General features: G+C 32.8%; 1 protein-coding gene across 1 annotated transcript in view; it reads left to right on the top strand.

Annotated features, from left to right (window-relative positions):
• The window catches only part of LOC106688547 (cytokine receptor), a gene marked incomplete at its 5' end in the record, with an annotated part of 116,958 nt that overhangs the window by 42,208 nt on the left and 55,701 nt on the right, over positions 1-19,049 (top strand). The window contains 7 exon segments of the mRNA XM_014433054.3: positions 804-960; positions 2,969-3,121; positions 14,357-14,518; positions 14,844-15,007; positions 15,118-15,229; positions 15,722-15,898; positions 16,492-16,668. Coding sequence (XP_014288540.1) covers positions 804-960; positions 2,969-3,121; positions 14,357-14,518; positions 14,844-15,007; positions 15,118-15,229; positions 15,722-15,898; positions 16,492-16,668 — 1,102 coding nt within the window.

The following is a 19,049-nucleotide window of genomic DNA, read 5'->3' as shown; positions in this document are numbered from 1 at the left end:
TTTATTATTATATTAAATAGGTTACACCAACTCATTTGTGTTTCATTTTGACCGCAACCCCAACCATCTTCTCGTACATTCATTTATTGGTTTATATGTGAATTTAAACCTTAAATGAATGTATGGCCTGTCACAATCTCTCAAAGAGATCGTAACTCCAAATTAATAGAAAGCACCCTTCCTGGGACACCTGTCCCCTAAATCCCAGAATTAGGCCCAAGTTTATCTTATCTTTAAACCATTTATTTAAAATGAATAGAGGAGTCTTTGATATAAAAAAAAAAAAGTTAATTCTAGTAACATTGTAAAAGTGGCTAAAATTGGAAATCTGCATGCATATGTCCATATCAATCCCAAAAGAATCCTCAACATAATTTATATGAAATTGAAACTTTAAAATGTAGTAATTTTTCTAGAAGTGGGATTTCTTTAACCCAGCAGACAGTTGAAAAAATATTCAGAATTAAGTTTGATTTCAAAAAATAAATAAATAAAACTTTCTGCTTTTGGTTGGCCCATAAACTCCCTTACAATATGTTTAGTTAAACCAGACAATGTTTCCTAAAAGGAATTGTATCTACTCTACGATGGTGTTATTGTAATTGAATAGCTGTTTTTAGGTACCACTTCCTATTCACCTAAAAAACAATATCTGCATGAAAAATCACAAAATATAAATATTCTGCTTCTCTGTAAGGAAGCAGTCATCATTTTTGTTGAAAATGAAATGTAGAATTAGCTGGCCCTTAATCCAGTGCATACATACGTACACATTTATGCATATTAATACAATTTTTTTTCAGGGATTCTTGAACTGGACTAGAGTCAGTAGTAATATTACTGAAAAAAATATAACCCTTCCTGCTAATAAAATATTTCAGTTTGCCATTTCTGCAAATAGCTATAATTTTTCTAGCAGTGGTATGCATTGGGCTGATTGCACTGTTCTTCCAGACCAAGGTAACTATGTGAATAGTGTATTCATTTAAAGTACATTTGAACATGTGATTGTAATACATTTAAACTTGAAATTAAAAAATGAAAATCAGTTCAATGAGAATATTGGTAACAGATTCTGGATTCTATTTGTATTTATAAAATATATTAGCCACATGATAAAGACTTAGTGACATTACCTGTAATTATATTTATTTATTTTTTTTATCTGTAAAATATATTCTAATTTTCTTATTGTAGATGAAATAGTCTATAATGCTATTAATATTTCTTTTCTGTGCCGAAAAAGTTATTTTATTTATCAATTTATGTGGAAAGAAATTATTGCCTATAGTATGACATAACCTGTACAGGATTGAATTACCATTGGCATTTCTACTGTTAGTTGCTTCCCCTCCAAAATGTTCCATTGCACCACATGTTCCTATGTCTTCTCTTTCCATCCTAGCATTTAAGTAATCGATTATTAATTTTCTTCTCCTGTCCTGGCCCCTACTGTTTTTGTTTCCTTTCAAGATTCAGCATAAAATTTCTTTTTACATTAGCATTTTCAATTGGTGCATATAAATACATAAATTAGGGTAACTTTGTCTACTGATAACTGCTCATCAGTAGTAATAATTTGTGTAGAATTGATTTTTTGACCTTATTATATATGCAATCCTTCAAGATAATTCTAAATTAGTCTTTAGTTCCTTTTCCTTTTTTATATCCTTTTGTATATGAGGGTATAATTCTTGCCTAGTCTTATTTCACCAATACCCTTTTATTTTACTCCACTTCTTTTAAACCTCATATTCCAAGTTGTTCAATGTAAATCGCACTGTCCTTAATTGTACTGTATCTTAACCATTTAATCCATTCAAATCTTAGACTAGCAATGTTTTATTAATTTATTAATACCTCCTTATGGGTGATTGACCCATGTAAGAAGAATCCCATTAGTCCAGGATCCTTATTCTGACACCGAGACACTAAGAAAACCCACCCTGAAAGGATTTCTCCATTAAGGGCCTTCTTTCTCTTGTTTGTTTACCTACCCTATCTTGCATAGTGATTGGTTATAACCACTCAGTTTGCTCGACCAGGGTCCACCATAAGCTGGTGAGAGTGGAGTTATAAAGGAGAGAATAGCCAGAATAGAAGCCATTTCTGGCCATTTAGAGTGTATTACTTCCCCTTGAGCCCATGCTAACTTACCAATAATGGAATATTGGTTGCTAGAACTCAAAATATTCATATATTGATGCTCAAATTTGTAAATTTTAGTCTTAAAAGTTGGTGTAATTATCTGTACCCATTTAATTTAATTCTAGACTAGGCCTGTAGAAAAATTATCTCTATTAGAAAAGTTTTATCTGGGAGCAAGGAAATACTCACGTTTAACTTTTTCAATTAATTAGTATAGCTAGGTGAAAATGTGGAAACTACTAAATTAAGTATTTGGTATGGAAACTTATAACATAAAATTATATATTTATTAGTTAAACTGTTCATGACTAGTGATAAAAATTAATGGAGAATCAGTGTTTTGAAGATGTAGAGAAGATCAAGTACCTGGAATCTGCACTATATAAAAGAAACGAAATTCATGCAACAGAAAATGTATGGTAATAAAAACCATCTATCTGGGTTAAACGTAATCATTATAACTATTATCTTAGAAATTTTACACATTTTATGTTGCCATGAATGACTGTTACACCTACTTCCCTGATTAATCATTCAAAGAAGTATTGTCACCCTTGTTACATTTAATGTCTGCTGTCCATCAGTGTCATCTTTAACGTGAAATCTTATATGTCTCTTAATGTTTGTTGTATCACTTTATTAGAACCCGAAGGTCTCTCTTGAAATATGTATGTGTTTTACATATCATTAAGAGAATGTTTAATTAAATAACAAACTAAAATATAAAAATAATTAAAATATCAATCTTGATTTCCTATATCATCAATTCATATTTGAGTTTATCTTTTAATTTGTTTTTGTTTTTGTTTTGTTTTTTAAGAGAGGGGTAAATTAAAGAATATCTGGATAAATGGAATTGGAGCAACATATATGGAGTTAAGTTGGAAATTAGAGTGTCTTCAAGTTAGAGAGATTACAGGATTTAATATTTCATACTGCCCTATCAGTGATCCTCAAGATTTGAAATGCAAAGGTAATATACTAAGGTCAATGTATTATTTTTATCATTGAGTTACTACATGCCACTTAGTCATTAAAAAAAATAATAATGATTTTATATATATAATTTTAAGCAATCTTAAGGCTAAATGTACCTCTTCATGGGACGCAACAAAATTAGTAGAATTTACTTTTCTATTTGCTCTTAAACGAATTGTCAGATTTTCGTCTGTAAAGAGCATTTTGGGTTTATAATTCTTGCTAATTAGGTTTTGAATCTACCAATTGAATAATCACGAAAATATGACTTTACAACATTTTTTTTTAATGTCGTCTTATAGCCCCTCGCAGAATCATTCATTCCCTGAATTTGTGAAAAACAAAGTAAAATTGTATTGGTTATTCTGTTATTATTTATTTCTACATTAATTTTTATTCATTTCTTTCTTTTTAGGTCCTATCTAATTAGTATTAGTAATTATTATTTTTATTTCATGAATCGTGGGATTTTAGCCTATTGTTTGATTTTTATTTTTATTGGATGTTTTGATTTTTTGTAATTATCCACAACTATTGGCTGTTTCGTACTTTCAAAAAATAAGTTATTGACTTAAATAAATTGTTGAAGTACAAATATTTTCTCAAATGAAGTTACTTGTCTGTTAGTCACCAATTCAAAGAAACAATTGGAAAAAGGAGACACAACAATGAAACCATTATTTCGTGGAAGTATTCTACTATAAATTTTAGTTGTAAATATTGTATAATCATTAGGATTTGATTCAAGTTTGGGTAGGAAAAAAATATCAGTTGGAGTAAATTTTGCTTGGTCATAGAAAATTTGGAAAAACCTGGAAAAGAGAATTTCTTCAAGCCATTTTGTTGACTCCCTGGTAACATTGCCACCCCCTCTTTCTATCATAGACTACTTCTTCAGTGAAAATTAATTTTGATCCAAATGTATCTTTTTCAACATGGACCATATTTTCATAGAAGGTCAAAATATTGTAAATGTAAGTTAATATGTAAGGAATAGTTCTAAATAAAATAAGAATGTGCATCTATCTAAGAAACAAAGACCTTAAATTGAAAAACAGTAAGTACAAATAAATTATTTTTTATATTTTAGTGGAATTAATGTTGTTATGATGTTATTTGTTGAGTTGTTTTTGTTAGGATTTTTTTTTGAAATTACGACTTTGCTAAACCATAAAATCTACAGAAATAAAAATTTGGTCAGAGCCGCAAGTTCAGTTCACTGTTCACACTGCTCTGTAATTGTTACTGTGTCATATCGGTTATAGCTCAAATCCTGCTCTCATACCTCGTTTAACTGAGTTATAAACAGCTGAACATTGTTATATACTCATATAGTGGAGGTGTGTGATTGTCTATTAAAAATTAGCAAATAACAATTGAGATTCATTTACTTGTGATAGCTGTAGTGATTGGTAATTCCCCCTAGGGGTGTTATCTTAAGACTATATTTCCTGCCAAGGCTCTGTGTATTCCAATACAATCTCCATTGGGTCCTGAGTTCGTATTTAGTTTCAGAAATGTTTTATTTAACTATTTTATATAGTTTATTTTCTTAAGAATAATTTGTTTATGTTCATATTTTTGTTTTGTAATTTCATATAGTTACTTTCTTTCTTAATATTAATTCGGGCAAGAATATGTCTTGTTAAGACTCCGAGGAAGAGACCCCAATTTCAGAAATAAGTGAAACAGATTCACAATTTTTAAAGAGATGTCACCTTCAAAAGCGGCACAGAAAAGCTGCCCCTGGGTCAGCGAGCAATCGAACAGTTTGAAACTATTAGTAAAACCACTGCAGCCACAAAACCAGAAATAACCACACCTACCACCTCAACCAGCAATAATTCTAATATAGTAAAAAATCCACCTAACAATGTTCCACAGCTTCAAGGATTCTCTGATCTAGAACCACCTCCTATCTTTGTCAGTAGAAATGAAAATTTCATTTTGTTCGGTCAAGGAATTGTAACTTGATCGAACAGCCAAATTTTAGATGTTTCTCACATGTTAAAAGATCAACACTACGACTAAGGAACATTATAAAAATTTTGTCAATTATTTGACCCAAAAAAAACTATAACTTCCACTGCTACCAGTTAAAACAAGAGAAAGCATAGACTGGTTTTAAGGGGTCTTCATACAACTACTCCCACAGACGCTATCAAATCAGAACTAGAAAAAATTGGCCACAATGTAAGAAATATATTGTGTGTTCTTTACCCCACTGAAAAATACTCACTGCTGTTATTCTTTGTAGCAGCCCAGAAAAAAACCTATTGTCCAGTGCACTTGGTGTCCAAACTTAAGGCATACAAAGGCCTATTGCCATCACCAGGCTAAGTGCGTTAAATGTGCTGACCCTTATGCAACTGAAACCTGCCCGAAACCACGGGATGAACTGGCAAAATGTGTTCTCTGCTGACCACCCAGCAAGCTCTAGAGGCTGTGAAGTTGACAAAAATCTCCTCAAGGTGAGATCGCATTTCATGATATCAAAAGGCTTAGAACAGACTCTCACCTTGCCGCCTGAAACTCAAGAATTTCAACCCCGTACTCCGTTCCACATATTTTCCTGACCCATGGAAATTATCTATAGTTAAAATGATTCCCAAACCTCAAAAGCTGCCGGACCCATCCTCCTACCGTCCTATATCTCTATTACTGATCATGGCCAAAATCCTCGAAAAACCCATTTTGAAATGCCTATACCCCATCATAGATTCCAATCATATAATCCCTTATCACCAGTTTGGATTCCGAACATCCCACTCCACTATCCAGCAATGTCATCGTGTGGTGGACGTTGTCTCGTCTTCTTTGGAGCGCGGGAGTCTTTAATGTAGAACAGGCTTTTGATAGAGTCTGGCACCTGGTACTGCTTTACAAACTCTGTTGATTCCTACCTCCTACATATTTTCTCATCATCCTTTCTCATTGATAGATTATTCTAAGTAAGCCACAATGGTTCCTATTCATCCCTCTATTCTCAGTCCGCTGGTGTTCCTCTATGTAATATCCTCGGTCCCATCCTCTAGACCATCTATACAGCTGACATCCCAACCAACTCTAATGCTATCCTCACCAAGTATACGGATGACACATGTGTGCTCACAGTTCATAATAACCCTTTACTTGCATCCCAAACTCTCCAGTACCATATCACATCCCTCGAAGAATGGTGTCATAATTGGAGGATTAAAATAAATCCGAACAAATCCCATCAAATCACCTTTACTATTTGTCGTAAACCTACTGACTACCCTGCAGTCTCTTTTAATAATGTTGCTCTTAGCCCTGTCGAACAGATCCACTACCTTGGGCTGCAACATCTAGACAAACGACTAACCTGGTATCCTCACTCAAGACTGAAAAGACAGGAAACTGCACGTCGATATTGACTATTACAGCACTTACTGTACAAATGGTCTAAACTTCCAATTCATTACAAAAGACTGATCTACATGACTGTAATAAGGCTAATCTGGACATATGGAGTTGAGCTTGAGGGCTCCACTAAACCTTTGATTTCATCTTGTATCCAAACCAAAATCCTCAATGCTCCTTACTTTGTCACAAATAAAATCATACATAAAGACCTTAATGTTCCTTATGTAACCGATCTAGCCCAAACCTGAAACTATTCCTTCCATTATAAGCTCCCTAACCACCGAAACCCACTAGTTTCTAACATTGCTTTCTCCTCTATTCCTGACAATCCTCCGAGGCACTTGAAAAGATGGCCACAAGACCTGCTGTTTTGACTGGACCTTCCTCAAATTTTAAGTTATGAAAGAATTAGATCCAGGTCTAGGTATTATATCAGAAGGGGTTTAGTTAGAAATGTGATATTGAGAAAAATTAATATATTAAAATAAAATTAAATAACTGGTGGAAGGGGGAGGCTGAAAAGAATACAATAAGGTTAGATTGGTAAGTAAAAATTTAGATATGGGGAAAAAGTGGTCTATATGTGAGTAGTGATGAGGGTCGTCATTTGGTTTGGTAGAAAAGATCTTACTTGTGTTACTGGGTGCTCCCTGTATGGCTCATATATTATGGATCACGTGATGGATGATGTGCTGCTGCTGCTCAACGGAGAAAGGTCGTCATTCTCTGCACTGCGCCGCTTACCGCACTGGATGCTGACTTCTTAGCCTGACATACTTAGTTGGGTGTGGTACCAAGAAGAAGAATAGAATGCTCAATGCACCCCCACTCCCGTTCGCCCTCTTGGCGTCTAATTATCCACTTACACTTTAGGTAGCGCTGGGTTACGTGGATATCATAGTGGCATATAACAACACATAAATGATACTCCTGTGGACTGAACTCCTGCTAATGCACAAACCTCATTAGAGTGGTACCAATGGGTAGTTTCTCTACACGGCTGTATCACTCCAAATTTACTTAATGTATTTTAATGTACAATTGTAAATATCAATAAAGATATTTAAAAGAATAAATTTAAAAAAATGTAATGTTTTCAAAACGTTCGGTGTCGTTTTGGAAAGGTTCTTAGCTATTGAAATACTGGATTTCAAAGCAAAGAAAAAAAATCAACAAAAACGGACTAGTATTTGCAAAGATGTGGCTAACTTAGATATCACCTATAAATAGAAATGTAATGTTCTTTATAATTTTCCAAAAGTCTCTTAAAATTCATAACCAATTTACCTGCTTTTTTTTTTTTTTTTTTTTTTTAAACGTTCGGTGTCATTTTCGGATGGTTCTTAGCTATTGAAATCTTAAATTTATCCATATAAATAAAGTTATGATCAAAATTAATCATTCAAAATGTATACATTTTTTCATATAATGTAGATAAGACAATATGGTTGGTCTTGGGATCATACTTTTGGCAAACTAAATATTATATAATATAGCCAAAAGTATGTAAACAAAACAATCAAATAAATCTTTATATACACAATGAGTTTACTATTTTACCAATAGAGGCAGCCTAGTAAAGAATGTATTTATTTAATATGTAGCGAGAGGGAGCAAGCTTAACAGTTCTAGTCCGTCTGCTTCATCTCGGCAACTAGAACTGTTACTCTACCTCAGACTCTCTCTTACCTAGAACTCCTCTACCTAGTCAGTGTCCAGGGCTCATCCTCTGGCACGGCGGTTCCTTACTTACTATTGCATACGCCTTGTCGAGGGCCTTCTGTAAAGTGGATATCAGGCTGGAGAACACTGGCTAGCCAACCCCGACAAATACTACAAAACTCATCAACTCATCATACTACAAAACTCATCAACCCAATAAGGAAACACAACAAACACTCAAATAGAGAAGAACAACGTAAACCAAAGCAAGATGAACAGCGTATATTCCAACTAGAAAGACCAAAATACTCTCCAAATAGGAAGAACAACAACTGGACTTAATCAAGACGACCAGTCAAACTCTTAGTCCACTTCTTTGACAAAATCAACTACAGCAAAGTTACCAACTCCTGAACATTCCTATGACTCCGTCATCAAGGCGGGAAGTCCTGTAGCGAGAGGGAGCAAGCGGTTTAGCTACAACTCGCCAGAGGGCAACACCTCAAGCCTCACCGAAGCTCCCAAATTTACATATTGCTTTATTTTGTAAAAACATATCGTTATTTTTATATATTATTAATGTCTGTACCTAACACTTAACAATATCAATGGAATTATTAATAAACGATACCAAAACAATGTACGAAACTATTTCAAGTAGACATGTACTGACCGCTTCTCGGTCACAGCCACATGGACTAGGCCTATAAATAAGGGACTCTAAATCCCCCTCCTTGATCTTCTGATCCACAGACTTACCCAGGCCTAGTCCTAGCACTGGTGGCATACGTACGCTTTACTTGAGATAGAGAAGTTCATTGCCAATCGATTCTCACAAGAGTTGTCTTTCTGTACGTTCACCTAAGATAATGGTCTCTCCAGCAATCTTAGTCCGTCCGCTTCATCTCGGCAACCAGTGTAGTTGATCCTGTCTCTCCCCAGCTCTAGTCCGTTCGCTTCATCTCGGCAACTAGAGCTGCACCTAGCCTTATCAGCTTACTGGTCCATCCGCTTCATCTCGGTAACTAGTAAGCTGGCTCCTATCTTGACAGTTCTAGTCTGTCCGCTACATCTCGGCAACTAGAATTGTTACTCTGCCTCAGACTCTCTCTTACCTAGAACTCCTCTACCTAGTCAGTGTCCAGGGCTCATCCTCTGGCACGGCCGTTCCTAACTTACTATTGAATATGCCTTGTCGAGGGCCTTCTGTAAAGTGGATATCAGGCTGGAGAACACTGGCTAGCCAACCCCGACAAATACTACAAAACTCATCAACTGCCGCTCAGTCAAAACATTTATTTGATCATGGGAAACAAATATCAACTTTCATAACACTCACACTTTGATGTCTTCCAGACATTTATTTATTTTTGTTTTAAAAATTTGGAGAAAATGAATAACTCGTATGGAGTTTCAATTAAATGCAGCAGGAAAGTTGTGTGAGTGGACATACTCGATATTTTCAGTCAAAGCAATGAAGAAGCAGCATCTGTGAAAATTTTAGCTAAATCAGAATAACTGAAACGAAGATTGCAACTCAACATATTTTTATATATTTTATATATTATATATTTTTTTTGCTCTGCAGTTTGATTAGTTCAGTACAATTTCCCAGGTAGTTGGATTTTCTGTTCACCATTTCTGCTTGCTTCGTCTGAGTTGTAAGATTTTTTGGTAAAACTGAGTTTGCCAATGTAAAACAAAAAAAGTCTTGTTGTTTGATACTCTTGTCAACAAAAAAATTAAATATGGTTATAATCATTTTAATTGATAAGAATAAAGAACATTTTCTCTATTGATGATATTTGAGCAAAACATCATACCATTCTCAAGTCCATTTAATTCATTTATCATAGCAAAAGTGAAAAGTGTGGTCAGCAAAAAAACAAATAAAAAATTATTTATTCTTGTCAAATAAATAATTGACATTTGAAGACATAAGGAAAATGGTCAAAGATGCAATCCAAGAAAAAACTCGAATAGCAATAAAACTATTTAATTTAATGCCCCATATTGCAAGGCTTCATCAGCAGGTTATAAAAGATATAAACACTAATACTAAGCAATAAAATCAGAAAATAGATAACATGAAAAAAATTGAACAAAGGTGTGGTAAATTATGGTTTAAAATAGAAAATTGATATCAAAGTATAAAAGTTGAAAGAATGGCTGAGGGGTTTAAAGTGGGTTTAGAGGCAAAATGGTTACTGGAGTTGACAGACGTTTTGTGCGGGGAAATGTGGTTTTTAGTTTCACCGATAAAAAAATTATTTGATTTTGTTAAACAACTGGAGAATAGAACAGGGTATGCGGTAAACTACATTAGAACAATGTAAGAAAGGAATAGGATCTTTCAAATTAGAGAGCAGGGTGCATTGGATTTACTTCAGGCAGGGTGGGAATAGTAGATTTTAAGGACTTTTATATATTGTCAGAAAGAATGGGAATATAAGGAAGGGACCTGTACTGAAAAAGAGGTGAAGTAGGTTGAGAAGAGTTAAGGACAGAAAGAACTAGAGTTATAGGATTAACATAAAAGTCTATAAGTTTGTTTGTCACATTAAGTGGGAAATTGTTGTTGAGTAAGATCAGTTTATTATGTTGTGTGTTGATATTGAGGATTAGAAAGAGAAAGTGATCATTGGATAAGGTTTTTAGCAATATTGATGTTTTGGTGATAAAGATGTTGGAAAAATAGTTGAGGAGTGTACGGGAATAGTGGGATTGGCATACCAATAAGTTGATAGGGAGCCATCCATCCTAATTGATCACCCTTCCTTTTCTTGACATTCTTATGATTAGGAATTCCGATGATTCCCTAACCACTGATTGGTATACCAAACCTACCTATTTCCTCATTATTATGTATATCATCATTTGATGTCTGGCTATTTTAAATATTTTCTCAAATTTCCTAATATTATTTTTGCTTTAACATTATCTTGTATCTTTTTACTTTCAAATGTAACATTAGTTAACTTCCATCCCCCACTTCTCTTTCCTGTCTGCCTTAAGCTTTATTCTTGTGCTTACCTGCATTCAGTAAGGTAGGTGTCTTGTTTTGTTAAATTATTTTCCTTTATTCTTGATTTTTATTCTTATTCCCCTTTTTTTCCGTCTTTTAGTGTGTACTGTATTTTTATATTTTTTTTTTTTTTTTTATTATTATTTCTATTTTCATTAATAGTCTAAAACCTTTTTGTAATTCTTATTTAATTTTACGTTTCACTGTACATCTTATTTTATTTTATTTAATTTACATTAATGAAGCAGGGCTTCATCAGGGCTAAAAAGATACAAAAAAATAAAACTGAGAATATCACAACAATAAGGTAATTTAAGTTAGGATAAATATTATGTAAAAATAAAGTGATAAGAAATTACATATAAATAAAAGGAAGGGAGACATAAAATAGTATCAGTATAAAATAAACAATGATAAGAATAAAAAACAAGTAACAATGGCAAGAGTAAAAAAAATTTTAAAAATACGTAAAATATACAGTTAAAAAAGTACAGATGTACATAAAACAAAAACAATACGGGGAAAAAAAAATATGCGACATATTTGAAATAGAAATATAGCCGTTAAACGGCTGGCCACCTCCTCCCCACTCCTCCACATTTCAGCTTCATTGTTGCCTTCTGTTCAACCATTCGCTTTGAACAGGTAGGTGGTCTTGATTTGTTCTTTGCTCATTTAATATCATTATTATTATTTTTATTCTTTCAAGACTTTTTTTTTTCCCCCGTATTGTTTTTGTTTTATGTACATCTGTACTTTTTTAACTGTATATTTTATGTATTTTTTAAAAAAAAATTTACTCTTGCTATTGTTACTTATTTTTTATTCTTATCATTGTTTATTCAAGTTTATTTTATACTGATACTATTTTATGTCTTCCTTCCTTTTATTTATATGCAATTTCCTATCACTTTATTTTTACATAATATTTATCCTAGCTTAAATTACCTTATTGTTGTAATATTCTCAGTTTTCTTTTTTTGTATCTTTTTAGCCCTGATGAAGCCCTGCAAAGTGGGGCGAAACGTCAGACATTAAAATAGTTTTAAATTATTTGTTCTTTTTTTTTTTTACCGCAACCCTGACCATCTTATATTTATTTTATTATGATTAGTGTGCTGTTACATCGGGACCTGGTCGTGTTATACTGCAGGTGTCCCGAGTGTAATTTTATGTTTGAAATTAATATGTGTGGAAAAGGGGGCTGGAAATTGTGAGACACTTTCTGCTCAAAAAACCATGCATGTATATTTTCTGTATTTATAATGTTAACTCCCTGGAGGGGCAAACTGGTTAATGTGTTAGTCTTTAATCTTTATCTATATATGAATATGAATATATGAAAACAGAATATTGGGGTCTCATGTATTTTATTGGCTTATCTGTTGACTGTTGGAAGTCTCACTGTCGCGAGATGCGAGATGCCGGTGGACGAAGCGCTGTCCGAATAAGTCCCCATCACGATATTGCCAAGAACCGTTGGCAAGAGATATAGGTGACCATCCCCGAAGGCCTTGGTGGGAGCACCAGTAACTAGGCGGGGGTATAGGTCAACGCCTATGAGCAAATCGATGGGGCGGGGAACGCCAAAGGAAGGGTCGGCCAGAACGTGATGCGATAATTCTCTGATTGCCCGCGTAGGAACCGGACGCTTGGGTAAGTCAGAGGTGATCCCATCAACCACGAGCGCACGGACTTTGAAATTCGTGGTGTCATCGATAAGGGACCGAAGCCGGAACGTCATCGCACCCTTGATGTTGGCGACCTGAGTACCTCCTAAACCGGCGATTCTTCCTTCGAAAGGTTGCAGCTGGCCGCCAACCCTCGTGGCGAGTTCGGCAGTAACAAAGGTGTACTGGCTGCCGGAATCCAGTAGTAGCCGTGATGGCGCGGAATGCTTAGACCCGTGCAATACGGCACACGCAGTTCCCATAACTGCCTCAGAACAACAACCACGAGGCCTGGATGTATCACGAATATGACCCACAAAATTCGCGGACTTCGGCGAAGTGACGGCGGCGGGAGAACCTGATCGGCTCTCTACATGCAGTACGCTGTGGTGCTTGATAAAGTTGTTACGTTCCTGAGGGGTCAAGGCCAGAAAGCGGAAGCACCGCCCCAAGAGGTGCTGCCCCTCGCAACGGGGACAATGTTCTTCTCCGGGAGAGACGGATTTCCCGCGTGAAGAAGTGCCGGGTGACTGGCGACGTCCCGATCTGCCCGATTTCCCTGGAGACGCGCCTAGGTGGCGACCCGGATAGACCCGGAGAAATACGTTCCTTCGTGCCGACTTCGCTGGCAAGCAAGGAGATTCCGCCCTTTCCTCTACCAGCGGGTTTGCCTGGCCTACCCAGGTCCTAGCTTGCATGATGCTTAGGCTGGGGCGGCATTGCAGTCGCAGCGTCAAGGGGGGGGGCATCAGAAAATGAGACCCCCGACCCCGACTTTATATAAATCCAAAAAAAGAATGGAAAAATCGGATTACTTAAATCCGACACGTGCATTTTAAAATAGTTTGGTTATAATTTATTTACTTTAAAAGTGATGGAGTAAAGAGTATGGAGTATGATACAACAAAAGAACAGCACTGAAATAATTTTCAATCATCTTTAAAATATTAAGGTTTGGCTGATAATGCTGGAGCAGAAGTGAAAAGCCCAGGCTATCTCCATTGCAGGTGTTAGTAACACTCATTTGGAGTACCTCAAACCACATAACTCAGCTTATAATATGTTTCAGTGTTTAGAAAAGAACTTTAGATTGGGGAGGAGTGCAATCCAAACTAAGTTATTGTGTTATTATGTTCAGTGTATTTATTATGTATTTATTAGGTACATGTTATATTATTTTATATGTTGTAATTAGTAAGGCAAGTATAGTGGTAGCATTGGAAAGGATGTTTAGAGGATAGTAAATGAAGGATAGGTTGCCGTGTAAGTGTAATTTGTTCAGTGTGACATATAACAATAAAGTTTTGTTTTAGACTTGTTTATTTAATATTAGTTTACTGGTTACCTGTCTTTTACTTTATTGAGATAAACAACAATTGGTAGCTAACCAAGGGACTTGTTGTGTATTAATAACTTTTGGAGGAAATTGAGGATATTTTTGGTATAACTAAATTAATGATTTTTTTTGTTTCTTTTATTTTTTCAGAAGAATTGCAGCATTTATTATATACTGGTGATCATACAACATCACATGCTCGTATAGAACCTCTAAGACCATATACAACTTATAAAGTTTATTTAGCTGTTGTTTCAAACAAAGGAATTGGCTTGCAGAGTGATCCATTATTAAATACTACTTTAGAAGCAGGTATTGACCATGTTATCACATATAATATATTCATCAAAATTATTAATGTCTGTAACACTTAATAACTTTTGTACTTGAAATTTTCTGTTTATAAAAAGGAAAATGGCATTGGGATAAAGGTATCATTAATATTTGAATCCAAGAAGTTGTATTAATTATTTAATTACTAATCCTTATAAACTTATTATATTTGAATTTGTTTTCATCTCTACATTATCTTTTTAAGTGAAAAAATTAAACTCGCAAACAGCCTTTGAATTTATTTTAAGCATGTGTGGTATGTCATTAAAACAATGCTACATGTTTTTTTCCCTATTCATTGCAGCACCTAGTGGTCCACCAGAAAATGTTCGAGCTATTGAAGTAACCAACACATCTATTACTGTTTGCTGGAATCCTCCACCTTCTTTAAATGGTGTCCTGAAGTATTACCTGATATACTGGAACAACAATTCTTCACGTGTTGAAGATAAATCTGCCATTGTAACAGTAAGTAAAATTATTGCGTGTAAACCACATCGAGTTTATATATATATATATTTATTTATCAAGCAACTATTTAAATATTAATATTTATTTTAACCATATCTTTATTTCAGAAAGAGTTAATTAATTTATCAAGCTTTGAAGAGTATAAAATTAAAGTATCAGCTTGCACTGTGTATTGTTCCAACTCATCGCATACTTTAACAATCAAAACTAAAATTGGAAGTAAGTGATATATGTTTTATGAAGTAGATTTAAAATAATGGTTACATTTAGCATGATTAATATACTTTTTAAATTGAGGCCTAATTTTTCAGTTTTTTGTTACATTTTAATTTTTTTAACAGTAAATTAGAGTAAGTAAAATGTGATCTGTGTAACAAGTTTTGAGTATTTTAAATATTTCTTTTATTCAGATACAGTTGTATGAAGCTATTCTTGCGATTTCGATAGCAGTATTCTGTTAGAGTAATTTACTCAGCCTGGTACTCAATTCTGAAAATAATGAGTTGAAAGCATTTTAAAGTTTTCTACTATTCTTGGACTATTAGTCTTTGTTTCAGCATCTTTTTCTTATATAAATTATTATCACTTGTTACTTTAGTGCATCAGTTAATAGAATAATTTACTTTATTTTTTATTGTTAAAATAATAATACCATTTTGTATTGGTATCGTCAAATAATTATCATATCACTTTTTTATTTTTTGTTTACAGTACCTGGTCAAGTTCTAGCTCCAGAAGTTAATTATTACAATTTAACTGAATTAAACATAACATGGTCACCATTAGAAGAAAGACGTGGTGGAAATGTTGATTATTACAATATCAAAATTGAGAATTTGAATGAAGAAGGCATTATCATTTCAGAAAGATTCTATAATAAATCTGAAAGTAAGTATATTTTAATAATTCTATATAAAGTATATTGATAAAAATATTTTAATCTTTTTTCTTTTAATTTTGCAGTAACATAATAAATGTTGAATATATGGTGTCGAAAAGTAATTTTACCTTCCTTATTTTCATATAATGGAAATAATTACTGTAATGTGAGCATTAGAAAGTAGCAATGGGCAAAAAAAAAAAAACAAAGGAATTATCTAAAATAAATAGCCTGTTTTATCAAGCATGTAAATAGTGTTGGTTGTTAACAATTAAAAATTTTTCAAGATATTTAAACAGAATATATTGTGGTAAAAAGTCTTTCTCATTATCCAGAAATAATTCTGCAATTGATGCTAATTAAATTAAATAGCTATAATCTGTATAAATTAATGATTTCCATAAATTTACAGATTAGTAAGTACATGATGATATTAATGATGAAAATTAAAAATGTAATTGCTTGAAATAGATGTTTTGTAAAATATTTTCAGTGAATTAAAACACAAGATGGGTTGTTGGGTTACTTTTATTTGTTTTATGATTCCTATTAATTTTTGAAAACTGTAAAAATCATTTAATATCTTACATAACACTTTTAGGCACATACGATACTGGTATTTTTGAAATTTTAACTCCTGGCTGCTTAATTTCGGATGCTGCCCAACCAGCACAATATTACAATGTATTCGTTAGAGCAGTGAATATTGACACTAAAGGTGAAATATTACCTGGCCCTTGGTCTCAACCAACTAAGGGATTCTGTTATTTAACTAAAAGTAAGTATTGATTACTATTCATTCTAAATTTATTAGTGTTTTGATATTTATTATTGGATTAGCAATTCCAGTTTGAACTATAATATTTTTCATAAGAAGTAGTATGAATGGTGTAACAAGATATTATCAAATTTCTAGCATTGTTTGGTTAAAAATTATTTTCTAAAGTATCGTTGATAGTTACTTACCTTATTAACTCTGATTTTTATATATATATTGGCATATGGAGTAAAAATCTGGTAGAAATAAACTCATGACCATTAAAACGGATTTTTGACTGTAAAAAGCAGACATCTCAAGAAGAGAAAGGTTCAGAAATGAAATAAATGACGGAAAATGAAAGTAAAAAATGTATCCTGGTGGAAATAAAGAAAATATGTCTAAATTTGTCCAGGCATTTGAAAAAAATGCCTTATTAGAAAATGACTAGATAAATTGAGCGAATAAAACCATAAAGAAAGACAGACTAAAACCTGTGTGTAGGGTAAAACTGTTAATTACTTTTAATACAAATGTTGATATTTAGAGACTGAGTTAAAAAGACTCATTTCTATCTGATGGAGCCACCATTTTATGGTAGATAAAATATCCAAAGTATGAAACAAACTGAGGAAAGAATATCAATATTCTGAAGAAATGGGCTTTTTCTATGGCTTTATTTTGAGTACTAATAGATGCATCTAACAGTTCCTTGTACTGAAGTATTGAAATTTTCTGAAGATCTGACTCATTTTTAATGAAAATTGCATACGGTAAAAATATCGATTATGCTACCCTGAAATAATCATATATCGCTAACTAAATTGATAACTCATTCAGGTGAGTAAAACTTCAATTTTTATTGGAAATGAATGTTGAAAGCCAAATTGTTTTAATTTCTTTATTTTATGCCACATAGAAGTAAGCCATGTTTGTACTGTCCCTCATCGCAAACATAGGTTACTGCATTTAAAAAAATAAAATAAATATTTAAAATTATTTTGTTAGAGACTAATGCACCTTCCTCTACACAAAGGTTTAAATATCTTTTCTTTTTCATTTTCACTTGATACGGATAGGGGATCTAACAAGTGTAGAAAATTTTCAAAATTGTTTTAAATTATATTGGTATAATGGAAAATAATAAAAACATTGTGATATATGAAAAAGAAAATCATTTTCAATTTTCGAAAAACTTAGAGCACTTAAAAGGTGTGCAAGTAGATAGTGGCTTAGTATTTCAGATTATATTACTATTAAGGATTAGAAGGAGAATTGGGACTAATAAACAATCTGATAAACAAAATAATTGAAAAACACTTTAAAAGTCAGTATTGGGGATATTGGAAGAAGCAGCTTATTCATGGTTCTGGTTAGAAAGAGAAAAATTAAACCTTTTTTCTGGACCCCTCATATAGTGAAATACACATTGTTGCATTTTCACTTGATACGGATAGGGGATCTAACAAGTGTAGAAAATTTTCAAAATTGTTTTAAATTATATTGGTATAATGGAAAATAATAAAAACATTGTGATATATGAACCGCTGAAATCACCTGTGGTGTGATTCTAATCTTGGAAGTTATGTTATTAAATTGGGAAATAGCAGAAAACATGTTGATGAAATTTTAAAATCCTAAATTTTAGAATATTTATATGAGTCATTTTTCAAATTTGGTGCTATGAGCTATCAAACTGATTTGAAAATTAAGATCTATTGATTCCTTTTATATATATATCCTTAGTTATATTAGTTACTCCCTGGAATAAGCCTTATTTTAAAAACTTATATCTCAAAAATATATTACCCATATCCTGAACAAAGGACATGGGTAATATAATATTTTTTGTGATAACAGTTTTTAAAATAAGGCTTATTCCAGGGAGTAACTAATACAACTAAGGAGTTATAAAATGAAATAGGGCATCTACTTCATGTATTAATTCCAATAGAAAATATTTATTTAGTAGTGATCAGTCTCAACTATTTGATATTAAACTATTTTAAACATAAAACATAGTGTGAAACAAAAATAACTTGTTCAGCTCATTTTCACTATTTCATAATTATCACATCTCTTATCATAATTAAACTCAACATAGAGCATAATATCCAATGTCATATAAATATTATTTTGAACATTTTATATAAACAAACATTATATGTTTAATCAGGATCTTAAAGAACAAATAGATGCTTTTAGTTCTATTTTGTTTGATGGTTGATTTTGGGAAAGAAAACGTACTATTTTGTTAGAGACTAATGCACCTTCCTCTACACAAAGGTTTAAATATCTTTTCTTTTTCATTTTCACTTGATACGGATAGGGGATCTAACAAGTGTAGAAAATTTTCAAAATTGTTTTAAATTATATTGGTATAATGGAAAATAATAAAAACA

Source organism: Halyomorpha halys, unplaced genomic scaffold (genome assembly GCF_000696795.3).
Source record: "Halyomorpha halys isolate HHAL.00 unplaced genomic scaffold, Hhal_1.1 Scaffold1153.1, whole genome shotgun sequence".
NCBI classification, from domain to species: Eukaryota; Metazoa; Arthropoda; class Insecta; order Hemiptera; family Pentatomidae; genus Halyomorpha; species Halyomorpha halys.
This window is presented reverse-complemented; position numbering and strand designations above follow the sequence as displayed.